We start from the raw sequence: 14,247 nt of genomic DNA on the forward strand, positions 1-14,247 counted from the left end.
GGACTTGAGTGAATAAAGGCAGGCACAAAACTTGTCAACGCTGATTGCCAAGGAGCTGTTAATCTGAGTCAGGATGGTTTCGCAGAAAGACTCTCCCTGCATATCACAGAGGCTGACAGGATTACTTAAAACTCCAGTCCCATTTCGAAGAGTACTACCCTCCATAAGAGACTCTCGAACTTCTGACACTTCTCTGCCAACCTCCTGTGACGAAAGGCAAAGAACCTTTGGCTTGGGTGTCTGTCTCCTCCTGGAGCCAGGTTCTGAATTCCCAAAAGTAATGAATGCAGATGTTGACTCTTCCCGTTTAAGAAGAAAAGTAGTGAGCGTACAGCCTGTATAACAGTGTAAATTTGCTGTCCCCTCAAAATAACTCAACACACAGCCATTAATGTCTAAACCGTTGGCAACAAAAGTGAGTACACCCCTATGTGGAAATGTCCAAATTGGGCCCAAAGTGTCAACATTTTGTGTGGCCACCTTTATTTTCCAGCACTGCCTTAACCCTCTTTGGCATGGAGTCCACCAGAGCTTCACAGGTTGCCACTGGAATCCTCTACCACTCCTCCATGACGACATTACGGAGCTGGTGGATGTTAGAGATCTTGCGCTCCCCCACCTTCCGTTTGAGGATTCCCTTACAGATGCTCAATAGGGTTTAGGTCTGGAGACATGCTTGGCAAGTCCATCACCTTTACCCTCAGCTTCTTTAGCAAGGCAGTGGTCGTCTTTGAGGTGTGTTTGGGGTCGTTATGTTGAAATACTGCCCTGCGGCCCAGTCTTCGAGGCCCAGTCCTCGAAGGGAGGGGATCATGCTCTGCTTCAGTATGTCACAGTACATGTTGGCATTGATGGTTCCCTCAATGAACTGTAGCTCCCCAGTGCCGGCAGCAGTCATGCAGGCCCAGACCATGACACTCCCACCACCATGCTTGACTGTAGGCAAGACACACTTGTCTTTGTACTCCTCACCTGGTTGCCGCCACACAAGCTTGACACCATCTGAACCAAATAAGTTTATCTTGCTCTCATCGGACCACAGGACATGGTTCCAGTAATCCATGTCCTTAGTCTGCTTGTCTTCAGCAAACTCTTTGTGGGCTTTCTTGTACATCATCTTTAGGAGAGGCTTCCTTCTGGGACGACAGCCATGTAGACCAATTTGATGCAGTGTGCGGGATATGGTCTGAGCACTGACAGACTGACCCCCCACCCCTTCAACCTCGGCAGCAATGCTGGCAGCAATCATACGTCTATTTCCCAAAGACAACCTCTGGATAGGACGCTGAGCAAGTGCACTCAACTTCTTTGGGCGACCATGGCAAGACCTGTTCTGAGTGGAACCTGTCCTGTGAAATCGCTGTATGGTCTTGCCCACCGTGCTGCAGCTCAGTTTCAGGGTCTTGGCAATCTTTTTATAGCCTACACCATCTTTATGTAGAGCAACAATTCTTTTTTTCAGATCCTCAGAGTTCTTTGCCATGATGTGCCATGTTGAACTTCCAGTGACCAGTATGAGAGAGTGTGAGAGCGATAACACCAAATTTAACACACCTGCGACCTTGTAACACTAACGAGTCACATGACACAGGGGAGGGAAAATGGCTAATTGGGCCCAATTTGGACATTTCAACTTAGGGGTGTACTCAATTTTGTTGCCAACGGTTTAGACATTAATGGCTGTGTGTTGAGTTATTTTGAGGGGACAGCAAATTTACAGTTACACAGGCTGTACACTCACTACTTTACATTGTAGCAAAGTGTCATCTCCCCAGTGTTGTCACATGAAAAGATATAATAAAAATTTACAAAAATGTGAGGGGTGTACTCACTTATGTGAAATACTGTATATTTAAATAGACTAGCAACTAACCACTGCATTGTAAAAGATGTTTTAAAAAGTGAATGTTTTAAAAGTAATTTAAATTGTCATTTTATTAGCAAAAAATTGTTCTAAAGCCCAGGAACATATTCCATTAAAGCCTCTTCAATATCTGTATACTATTTCCTTTGAGGTGGCCAGAGATAGAATAACAGAGATAGAATAACAGAATTTATACACTGCATAAGTAATCCCTGTGTAGCATGTTGCAGGGCTCATATTTGAGTATGCCTTATGTAGTGCCACAATGCTTACCCGTGTTCCTGACAATTTCATGTGTTCTGCAAGTTGTAAGCATGACTGGAAAGACAGCAGTATGTCATCACACAAACCAGATACAATGTCATGATGCTGTAGCAGGTTTTCTACCAATGTCTGGTGTTTCACACACTGTCTGGCAAAGACACACATTATCAAACAAAAAACGCTTAATGAGTCCAAAATGTATACTACATAGCTATTTCTTTTTGAGTGTACATTTTAAAATTTAAAGAGTCATTTTTTCATAATCCACAAAGAACATGCAATTTTAAACAACTTTACTTTTATTATTAAAATTTGCTTCATTCTCTTGGTAAGCAAAGCATTGCAGTTAGCCTTGAGAGGTCTGCAGGGTGCTTTCCCAGGAATGAGTGCTAAATTACATGAAAAAGGGGCAAATAAATAATGTATATTGCACAGTTGTTTCATTACACAAACATTTTATTAAAAAAATCTCAAGTTATTTATTGTCCATTTAAATCAAGTTTCTCAGCTAGGGTTAAAGGTATCCTATGAGGTACACAAGTCATAAGAGAATAGTTATCTGTGCACTTCAAACTGCTATGAAAAAGCCATAGTTTGGCCAAAGCATGTAAGCTCACCAGACAGTGTCAAGACAAACCGCATGGTAAGTATTTTTTTAATAATCAATTAATATTGATGTGGTGAGGTTAGGAGCACAGGAAGAAAAACCTACTACTGAAAATACTGATTAACACTAATGTAAAAAATACTTACTTGATAATAAACTTCCATGTATTAGCATGAAGTGCATGGTCCATTTTAGAAACTATTGAGCAAATGTCCAAAACTGTATGTAACACTGCAAGCAAAACATAATAAACGATATATAAATAAATGACTTTACATAGGGATTATGATTACATCTACAACCTAAGTATCACAAGTACCAAAGATTTCTCTAACAAAAAAAAATGTTCAATAAATGTGTATTTTTAAACTGTTTTTACTTAAACTGTTTTTACTTAAACATATTGAGGTTGTACCACAAACAAAAATGATTGCCGTATACTTTCATTATTTATTTTGTCCCCATTTCCTGTAATTTAAAGGGACAGTAAAGTCAAAATTATTAGCAAAAATGCTTCTAGTAAAAGCTAGTTATCGCATAGCTAAATATTCTCAGTACACCAACTTTTGAAATACTGCAGCAGCTCAGAGCACCAGTGGGGCATGAATCATGTCAGCAATTAAATTGAGTAATAACCAAATGTTACAAGTACCTTAGGCTCTCCGCAGACATAAAACCTTCACACAGTCATTGGCTGGTGACTCATTTATAAAGTTGTCACTAACTGGCCTCAGCAGACAAGGAAAACTAGGTTTCAAAACGTCAGTAGATTTATGGTCACTTATGTTTTTAATATTTAAACAACTAATACAACGTTAAAAATAAAAAAGTGCTGCATGTTTTGCCAGGCGTATCTTTACTTTTAATACAACACTCTGTCTAGCATTTATTACGTTTTAAAGGGATAGAAAGGTCAAAAATAAAATGTGCACGGGTGCATTTCAGTTTGAAATAGAAGCATTTTTGCACAATACTTTCATCAGCAAAAATGATTCTAGTAAAACAAAATGTATGCTTACCTGATAAATTCTTTTCTTTCCAGGCATGGAGAGCCCATGAATACATTCTAATTACTAGTGGGATATTCACTCCTGGCCAGCAGGAGGAGGCAAAGTGCACCCTAGCAGAGCTGTTAAGTGTCACTTCCCTTACCCATAACCCCCAGTCATTAGGACGAAGGGAACGGAAAAGGAAGATAACAAGGATGTACAAAAAAAACTGTCATCTGAATTTAAACAAAGTAGTGGATTCTCCAAGCCTGGAAAGAAAATAATTTATCAGGTAAGCATACATTTTGTTTTCTTTCCTATGGCATGGAGAGTCCACAAATTCATTCTAATTACTAGTGGGAACCAATACCCAAGCTAGAGGACACAGAATGAAAGGGAGGGAGAACAAGACAGGCGGACCTAAACAGAAAGCACCACCTCTTAAAAAAAAAAAAAAAAAAAAAAAAAAAAAAAAAAACACCTTTCTCCCAAAGAAAGCCTCAGACAAGGCAAAAGTATCAAATTTATAGAGTTTGGAAAAGGAATGCAAAGAGGACCAGGTGGCCCCCTAGCAAATTTGCTCCACGGATGCTTCATTTTTAAAAGCCCAAGTGGAATGAGCCATGATTCTCTCAGGAGGCTGATGTCCAGCTGTCTCATATGCTAATCGGAAAACAATTCTCAACCAGAGAGTAAGAGCAGAAGTGGCCTTCTGACGCTTACCAGCAAAAAAAAAAAAAACGAACAGGGCAGAAGACTGTCGAAAATCTTTAGTTGCTTGCAGATAACATTCTAGAGCACACACAACATCCAAGTTGTGTGACAGACGGTTCTTCCGAGGAGGACGTCAAAAAGAAGGAAAAGCAATTTCATGATTGATGTTTCGATCTGATACCACCTTGGGAAGAAAACCTAATTTAGTACGAAGGACCGCCTTATCCACATGAAAAATAAGGTACGGGGAATCACACTGCAGAGTCGAAAGCTCGGAAACTCTGCGAGCAGATGAAATAGCAAGTAGAAACAAAACTTTCCACGATAAGTTAATATCAACCGAATGCATAGGCTCAAACAGAGCCTGCTGCAAAACTTTAAGAACAAGGTTAAGGCTCCATGGAGGAGCAACAGGTTGAAACACATGCCTGATTCTGACCAAGGCCTGAACAAAAGATTGAACGTCTGGCAGATGATTGTACAAAAGAATAGACCATGCAGAAATTTGACCCTTCAGAGTATTGACTGACAAACTTTCTCCATGGCTAAGGATCGTTAGGTCCGAAACGTTGTAACTTTTATCTGGCTGCAATAAAAATTGTTGATTTTGGAAACTTCTGTGCTGCTGTACCCTGACCTTTCTGAAGAAAAGACAGAATGCGACGAAGCCTCGCCCGACTCCAAGAGAATTCTTCGATTCACTCCAATACAGGTATTTACGCCATACTTTATGGTAAAACTTACGAGTAACAGGCTTACGAGCCTAAAGCATAGCAACAATAACTTTCTCAGAAAAACCACGCCTAGCCAAGACTAGGTGTTCAATCTCCAAGCAGTCAGCTTCCGTGAATCTAGATTTGGGTGGAGGAAGGGACCCTGAAGTAGAAGGTCCTTCCTCTGAGACAACCTACAAGGAGAAGAGATGACATCTTCACCAGAGCCGCGAACCCGATCCTGCGAACCCAGGCGGAAGCTATTAGAGTTACAGACGCCCTCTCCTGCCTAATACTAGCAATGACTCCAGGAAGGAGAGCAAACGGGGGGGGGACAGGTATGCCAGACTGAAGTTCCAAGGCACCGCCAGGGCATCTATTAGAGCGGCTTGTGGATATCATGACCTTGATAGCGATTAGACGAGACGCCATCAGATACAAATCGGGAACCCCCAACCTGAAAGATATCATTGTGAAAACCTCTGGGTGGAGAGTCCACTCCACAGGACAAAAAGTCTGCCTGCTCAGAAAATCCGCTTCCCAGTAGTCCTCCCCTGGGATGTGGATGGCAGAGAGTAGACAATTGTGGGCCTCCACCAACTGGAGAATAAAAGTCACCTCCTACATGGCTAATGAACTCTGAGATCCTCCCTGGTGGTTAATGTATGCTACGAGGTGAAGTTGTCCGATTGAAATCTGATAAACCGGACCAAAGCTAGTTGAGGCCAGACTGTTAAAGCATTGAAAATTGCTCTCAACTCTAGGATGTTTATGGGAAGAGAAGACTCCTCTCGAGTCCAAAGACCCTGAGCCTTTAAAGAACCCAAACTGTTCCCCAGCCTGAAATGCTGGCATCCATGGTCACAATCACCCAGGCTGGTCTCATGAAGCATGTACCCTGAGACAAATGGTCCTGCAAAATCCACCAAGATAGAGAGTCTCTTAGGGGATCCAGAACTATCCTCTGCGATAGGTCCAAGTGGACTCTTTTCCAATGTCTGCGCATGCATAACTGTAGGGGTCTTAGATGGAACCGAGCAAATGGAATTATGTCCATGGAAGCAACCATCAGACTTCTATACATTGAGCCACAGATGGACGAGGAGAGGACAGAAAAGAAAGGCAAGAAGATTGCATTTTCTGACTTCCATCAGAAAAATCTTCATGGACAGAGAATCTATAATTGTACCTAAAAAACACACCCTGGTGTCTGGCACCAGGGAACTCCACTGCAGATTCACTTTCCCGTGGGAAAGTAGAATAGACAACAACATCTCAGTATGAGATCTTGCCAACTGAAAAGATGGCGCCTGAACCAAGAGTCGTCCAGGTATGGCGCCACCGCAATTCCCCGAGATGTGACCACTGTGAAAAGAGCCCCTAAAATCTTTGCAAAGATTTGAGGAGCCGTAGCAAGGTCAAAGGGAAGGGTAACAAACTGGAAAAGTCTGTTCAGAAAGGCAAACCGCAGGAATTGGTGACGTTCCCTGTAAATGGAAACATGAAGATATGCATCCGTCAGGTCTATGGTAGACATGTACCGACCCTCCTGAACCAAGGGAAGAATGGAACAAATAGTCTCCATGTGAAGGACTGAACCTTGAGGAATTTGTTGAGACACTTGAGGTCCAATATGGGTCGGAAAATTCCCACTTTCTTGGGAACCACAAAAAGATTTGAATAAAATCCTTAATCCTGTTCTGTTATGGGAACTGGGACAAACACTCCTAGAGAAGATAGGTCCTTTACACAGTTTAAAAAGGACTCTTTCTTCCCAAGGTATACAGAAAATTTTTGACAGGCTAAATCTGCCCCTAGGAAGACAGGATTTAAATCCTATCCTGCATCCCTGGGAAACTACTTCCACAGCCCAAGGATCTGGGACATTGTGTATCCAAGACTTCCAAAAGAAGAAAAGCCTGCCCCTTACTTTATCCAAGACTGTATCGAGGGCGGCCCCTTTATACTGACAAGAGTCAGAGCAAGGATTTAGGATAGTTTCCCCTTATTCCAAGGTTGACTGGACCTCCATGAAATCCTAGATCGATCCATTGAAGTTACAAAGGTAACGAAAATTCCTAGAGGCCCTGATGTCAGAAAAGACCTCAAATAGGAAACATTCATTTTTTTTTTATTTTTAAACCTTATGGTTGTTCCTCTCCACAGAAATCTTTAGAAAAAGGAGAAAGATTTATTCAATCTGAAGAGAAACCAGAGTATGGGAAACAAAGCTTACATGTCACAGACATAGCAATTATTATTGTATTCCTATAAATAAAACATAGAAATAAACAATTGGAGTTCAAAAAGAAAAACACTATTATACTTTATTTATAAAGCGCCAACATATTCCGCAGCGCTGACTATGAGTACTATTCACATATAATACAAATGATATAAAAACTTGTAAGAGACAAGACAAAATTTTACAAACACATACAGGAGGAATTGAGGGCCCTTTTCCCGTAGGAAATTACAATCTAGGAGGGTAGGAGGTTGAGAAACAGGAGGTGAGGACTGCAAGACTGAGCTAGATGTTAATACAGAGTTAGATGAGGGAACTATTAGGTGAGTGGAATTAATTTATTACTGAGTTGGGTGGTAGGCTTCTCTGAACAAAAAGGTCTTCAGGGAGCATTTAAAATGAAGAAAGATTAGGGGAAAGCCTAACAGCACGAGGTAGAGTGTTCCAGAGGGTAGGTGCTGAACGACAGAAGTCCTGTAGTCTAGCATGGGAAGAAGTGATAGTTGAAGATGCAAGGAGCAGGTCATTGTTGGATCTTAGTGGGCGGGCTGGAGTGTACTTGTTGACTAGAGAGGATAGGTAGAGGGGAGCGGCATTGGTGAGAGCTTTGTATGTAAGGGTGAGGATTTTGAATTTAATTCTGCTGTGAATGGGGAGCCAATGAAGGGACTTGCAGAGAGGTGCAGCAGATGCATAGCGACGGGAAAGGTGGATTAGCCTTGCAGAGGAATTTAGGATTGGAATGAAGAGGGCGGAGATGCGGAAGAGAGGAAGGCCAGTAAGTAGGTTATTGCAGTAGTCAAGTCGGGAAATAACAAGGGAGTGGCTTATTTGCTTTGTGGTGATAGCATTAAGAAAAGTGCAAATCTTGGAAATATTGTGTAGGTGGTTGCGGCAGGATGAGGAAAGTGATTGGATGTGGGGGAAGGAGGATAGATTTGAGTCAAGTGTAACTCAGAGGCAGCAAACTTGGGGAGATGGTGATGCCGTTGACAGGGATAGAAAAGTCAGATGTCGGTAGAGCTAGAGGGTGGATTAGAAGGAGCTCAGTCTTGGACATGTTAATTTTTAGGTGGCGAGAGGCCATCCAGGAAGAAATACCAGATAAGCAGTCGCTGACATGAGAAAGGACAGAGGGAGAGAGAGCAGGGGTGGAGAGGTAGATCTGGGTGTCATCATAGAGTTGATATTTAAAGCCATAGCTGTTGATAATTTTACCCAGTGAAGAGGTATAAATGGAGAAGAGTAGAGGACCCAGAACGGATTCTTGAGGTACTCCAACAGACAGAGGCATTGGAGAGGACTCGCCGCCAACAAATGACACAGAAAAAGACCTGTGAGAAAGATAAGAGTGAATCCAAGAAAGAGAAGTGTCATAGAGGCCAAAAGAGCTAAGGGTCTGTAGTAGGAGGGGGGTGGTCAACTGAGAGGTCAAGTAAGGTAAGTATGGAGTAGTGGTCATTGCTTTTAGCAGAAAGAAGATCGTTAGTAACCTTGGTAAGGGCAGTCTCATTTGAGTGTTTGGGGCGGAATCCAGATTGCAGGGGGTCAAGCAAGGAGTTGGTGGACAGGAAGTGAGTAAGGCGGTTGTAAACTAGTTTTTCGAGGAGTTTTGATGTTAGTGGAAGCAGTGATATGGGGCGGTAGCTTTCAGGAGAGTTAGGGCCAAGGGAGGGTTTTTTTTTTTTTGAGTATGGGAGTGACCTTTGCATATTTGAAAGAAAATGGGAATGAACCGGTAGAGAGAGAGATAGGTTGAAGATGCGAGTAAGAATGAGGGTGGAAGACAGGGAGGGTATTAGATGGGAAGCGATAGGGTCGAGCGGGCAGGTAGTGAGACGTGAGGAAGATAGATAGTAGTGAAGAAACTTCATTCTCAGTGGCTATATGGAAGATGCGGAGGGTGGCAGAGGGAAAAACAGGGCCTGGAGTTTGAAGATTGCAGGTTGGTGTTGGGATGTTGCTTCGGATAGTATATGTTTTGTTTAGAAAGTAGTCAGCCAGTTCTTAAGCACTAAAGACAGACGGAGGGGGTGGAGTAGGTGGGTAGAGTAGAGAGTTAAAAAGATGGAGAAGAGTCGTTTAGGGTTTGTGAAAAGAGTAGATATGAGAGAAGATAAGTAGGTTTGCTTAGCTAAGTGAAAGGCAGGAGTGAACGAAGAATAAACTTATAGTGGATGAAATCAGGTTAAGAGTGAGTTTTCCTCCAGACACACTCAGCAGTATGGAAGCATTTTTGCAAATAGCATGTTTGCTGAGAGTGCCATGGGGAGGCGCAAGTGTGTCCACAGTGCAGAGGAGAGAGTTTTGTTATAGTGCACTGTAGCGAGATCAGGGCAGGTTATAGTGGAAGTGTGAGAGAGGAGATCTTAAATGATTTTTGAAAATTGGAGCGGATCCACAGCGTGTAGATTTCTGGAGGTGCGGGGGTGGGATGGAGAAGTGGGTTTAGCTGTTGCATTAATATTATAGGTGACCAGTTGATGGTCTGAAATGGAAAAAGGGCGACAAGTTAGGTCAGAAATAGAACAGAGGTAGGAAAATACCAAATCAATGGAGTGTCCATCACGGTGAGTAGGGAATAGGGTGGATTGTGAGAGACCGGAGGATGCGAGTGAAAGAAGTTTAGAGGCAGCAGGAGCAGATGGGTTGTAAAAGGGAATGTTGAAGTCCCCAAGAATTAGCGTTGGTATATTTGTAGTGAGAAAGTGGGGAAGCTAGGCGGGAAAGTTGTCAAGGAATTGGAAGGTCGGTCCAGGAGGGCGATAGATGACTGCCACTCGGAGGGAGAGAGGGGAGAAGAGGCAGATACAGTGGCTTTAAAAGGAGGCGAAGGAGAGAGATGGGATTGGGGGTAGGTACTGATAAGTGAAGAATAAATTGAGAATGATACATGAAAAGAACATGTAACAGACATTAGAAAAAATTACCTCCATCTGATAGAGATATATATTTAAGCCCCTATACATGAAATAAGATAGCATACATGTCACAGGTATTAGTACAGATACCCTCATATGAGAGAAATCAAAATATGGAGCTCCAGCATAAAGAAGGAGAGCCCCTGTACAAGGTAGATAACATAGAAAAACAATATTATGTTATTATATATAATCCATAAAAAATAAAGTCTCCACTGGGATCCCAAATAATATACTACCTACTAGAGTAGTAGAAATCGATCCGTTACCATCCACAGGTGGCTCAGAGGTTTACATATAATTAGCTAAAATAAATTAACCTTCCTTAAAGTAATTTTAAAACTTAAAGGGACAGTCTAGTCCAAAACAAACTTTCATTATTCAGATAGAAAATGTAATTTTAAACAATTTTCCAATTTACTTTTTTCACCAATTTTGCTTTGTTCTCTTGGTATTCTTAGTTGAAAGCTAAATCTAGGAGGTTAATATGCTAATTTCTAAGCCCTTGAAGGCCGCCTCTTAGCTCAGGGCATTTTGACAGTTTTTGACCACTAGAGGGTGTTAGTTCATGTGTTTCATATAGTTAACACTGTGCTCATGCACGTGGAGTTACCTAGGAGCCCACACTGATTGGCTAAAATGCAAGTCTGTCAAAGAACTAAAATAAGGGGCAGTTTGCAGAGGTTTAGATACAAGGTAATCCCAGAGGTAAAACACATATTATAAATGTGTTGGTTATGCAAAACTAGGGAATGGGTAATAAAGAGATTATCTATCTTTTAAAACAAATATTCTGGTGTAGACTGCCCCTTTAATGAAAAATATAATTAATCACCACTAGATGATAATAGATGATAGGAAACTCATTACTAGAGTAAATCTGTCAAAAATTCCATCGCACCACTTCCACGCATGAATAAAAACAATTATTCTCTGCATATGTGACAATAAAAATAAAGAGGAAACCTCTGTATGGCCGTTATTTAAAACACAGTTTATCATGGGCTATGCTGACCCTAAAGACAGCGAACATAACTTTACAGACCCAGCAAGAAAATGCAGCACATAATATATACAGGGCTCAGAAGAAGAACCCAGAAGCTGAGACATAACTAAAAAAATGCACCGGTGATTAGAAATCTTCTCCTATGTGCAGTGCAACAGCGCACCAATGGCGGGAAAATTAGATTTGAAGTGCGCTTCAAATAAATATGGCGTCCCTAAAAAAAAAAATCAACATGGGAGCCTAACTTGCACATAGTCTTAAAACAATTGGCACGCAATGCGATCGCCAAAGAAGCCGACAAGTATACATCTCCTATACAAGTGCCACATGCTGAATTTGCTGTTATGCAATGCCTTCGTTCAGTACCGCGATGCAGCTATCTTACCCAAGAGAGTGCTGCAGATGTGGCCATGTGTACTCAAATGCCATTGAACCACACAATTAGGGTGTAAGCCGCGAATGCGGACATCTTTTTACAAGCACTGTACTATACAAGCGCCATAGCAGAGAGCTGCGGCAGAAGCAAAATAAGGGGCTTGGACTTGCCAGAGAGAGGGATCACCCTGTATCATTGACAAAAACCCTGCTCCTGTTTACCAATAAATGAGCTATCCCTCTAAGAACCGGATCACCCTAATAACGGTCAGGGAAAAACAAATAACCATCAAGAAATATTTTACAGATACCGTTCACAAAAGGGATTTACTCTATGCAAGCGAAAATAAATAGTGGGCGATTTTAGGAAACCCCATAGAGCCTACCCCCATTGAGGGGTTAAATCAACAGAGTGGTAAATGTCCCCCACCCTTAGACCACAAGCCGTAGGGGGAATAAGGGATCCAGGGATTTACCAGTCTTGCAGCTTTCTCACTAGCCCCAGGCTTGACAGAAACATCTTCACCCTGACAGAGACCTTTTTCAACTCTAGGGCAGGCACTGTATCTCCGGGTGTGACAGATACAGTTCTGACAGGGACCTGGAGAGAAAGGAAAAAACAGAGTAACCAACCCTGGTTTTCCAAATAGGGGTAGCATAAATGTTAGAATTTAAGCAAAGACCACCTTGTCACCATTAACTCTTACTAAAGAGATTGCCATGGACACAGCTTGACCCCAATCCTTGCTTGCAGGGAAAAGTACCCATTAAAGGATTAGAATCTTCAGACACCACCTTCGCCATCCTCCTTTGATCAAGGCAAAGAGAATGACTGGGGGTAAGGGAAGTGACACGTAACAGCTCTGCTGGGTGCTCTTTGCCTCCTCCTGCTGGCCAGGAATGAATATCCCACTAGTAATTAGAATACATTTGTTGACTCTCCATGCCATAGGAAAGAAAAGTTATTACAATTTTTCTGGTATTGGTTCTGAAGACATAATTTGTATCATACAAGCCACTTAAGACTTTCTGAGGTGTGGTGTTTCAATACTGGTGCACAGGCCCTCACAGCATATGTGCGTATGCCACTAAAAACAGTAATAACTTTTACTAGAAGCATTTTAGCTAATGAAAGTATATTGCAAAAATGCTTATATTTCAAATTGAAATGCACCATGACCCATGCCTATTTCATTTTTGACCTTTCTATACCTTTAACGTCCTTTTAAGAAACGCAAACACAATAAATACATGTGTGATAGTGCCAAGCCCAGTACGTTGTCTCTTCTCACTCGAGTCATGCACATAACAAAGCTTTCCTTTACTAAATCATTCTCACCTTAACAAATTCTGCCCGAACTCTATATATCCATAGGGAATTACCCATTAATTTGGGATTAAATGGATTCCTGAAATTTTAGGATTGAACTATTTTGAATTAATACAACCCATGCAAAAGAATTGTTTCCCTAGGCTATAATGCAAGTTAGATTACATCAGCTGTTCACCTCCACCATCCTTTTAAACTTTATATGTGACACTTGTTTTATTTCAAAATATGTCTAATGTATTAAAGGACCACTCAATGCAGTAGAATTGCATAATTTACAAGTGCATAATTAAAAAAAAAAATTTAACACTGTCTGAAAAAAAAAATTCTCCCATTTTCCAGACCCCTGTATCATGTGACAGACATCAGCCAATCACAGACTAATATACGTATACCCTGTGAGCTTGTGCACATGCTCAGTAGGATCTTGTTCCCCCAGAAAGTGTGAATATAAAAAGACTGAAAATTTGATAATGGAAGTAAATTGGAAAGTGTCTTAAAACGTTTATTTTGACTTGAGTGTCCCTTTAAGTATCTAGTGATAAAAAAAAAATATATAAAAAAAAGAATGCTTGAAATGAAGAAAGGGGGAATTTTGGAAATATTTGCTAACCTCAATACTAAAAAAGAAAAAAGCAACATATATAAAAGAGGGGTCGACAAACTCATGAGCCAGGGTGTAGATTGGGCCTTAAATGTTGACTTTACTGCCCCTTTAACTTAAATGAATCCGAGAGAGCATGCGATTTTAAACAACTTAAATTTACTGATATAATCAGTTTTGCTTAGTTGTTTTGTATCAGGAGTGTGCACGTGCCCTTATCCATCTGGCAGCAGTGTTTGCAACAATGTTTATAGCAATGTTATACATAGTTGCAAACTCTGCTGCCATACAGAGTCTGTAGCATTCTTTGCAAGCATTGTTTGAAACTACAGGCATACCTCATTTTATTGCGCATCATTGATATTGCTCTTTTTGAAAATTTAAGGTTTGTGGCAACTGTGTAGAGCAAGTCTATTGTTGCAATTTTTCTAACATAAATACACATATATACACACGTATCACCTGCAAAACGATTACGACTCACTAAAGGCTCACATGAGGTTTAGCATTTTTTATCAATATATATAGTATTTTTTAGTTAAAAGGTATGAACGTTGTTTTTTTTTAGAAATAATGCTACGGCTCACTTAATTAGACTACAGTATAGTTTAAATA

General features: G+C 41.1%; 1 protein-coding gene and 1 pseudogene across 1 annotated transcript in view; both read right to left on the reverse strand.

Moving 5' to 3' along the window:
• FIRRM (FIGNL1 interacting regulator of recombination and mitosis) overlaps positions 1-14,247 on the reverse strand; it is a 367,507-nt gene that overhangs the window by 319,985 nt on the left and 33,275 nt on the right. Inside the window, exons 6-7 of the mRNA XM_053693168.1 lie at positions 2,882-2,966; positions 2,138-2,276 (exon numbers count right to left, since the gene is read on the reverse strand). Coding sequence (XP_053549143.1) covers positions 2,138-2,276; positions 2,882-2,966 — 224 coding nt within the window. The remainder of the gene's footprint in view (positions 1-2,137; positions 2,277-2,881; positions 2,967-14,247) is intronic.
• On the reverse strand, positions 7,240-7,371 carry LOC128641563 (uncharacterized; annotated as a pseudogene).

Source organism: Bombina bombina, chromosome 10 (assembly GCF_027579735.1).
Source record: "Bombina bombina isolate aBomBom1 chromosome 10, aBomBom1.pri, whole genome shotgun sequence".
Lineage (NCBI taxonomy): Eukaryota > Metazoa > Chordata > Amphibia > Anura > Bombinatoridae > Bombina > Bombina bombina.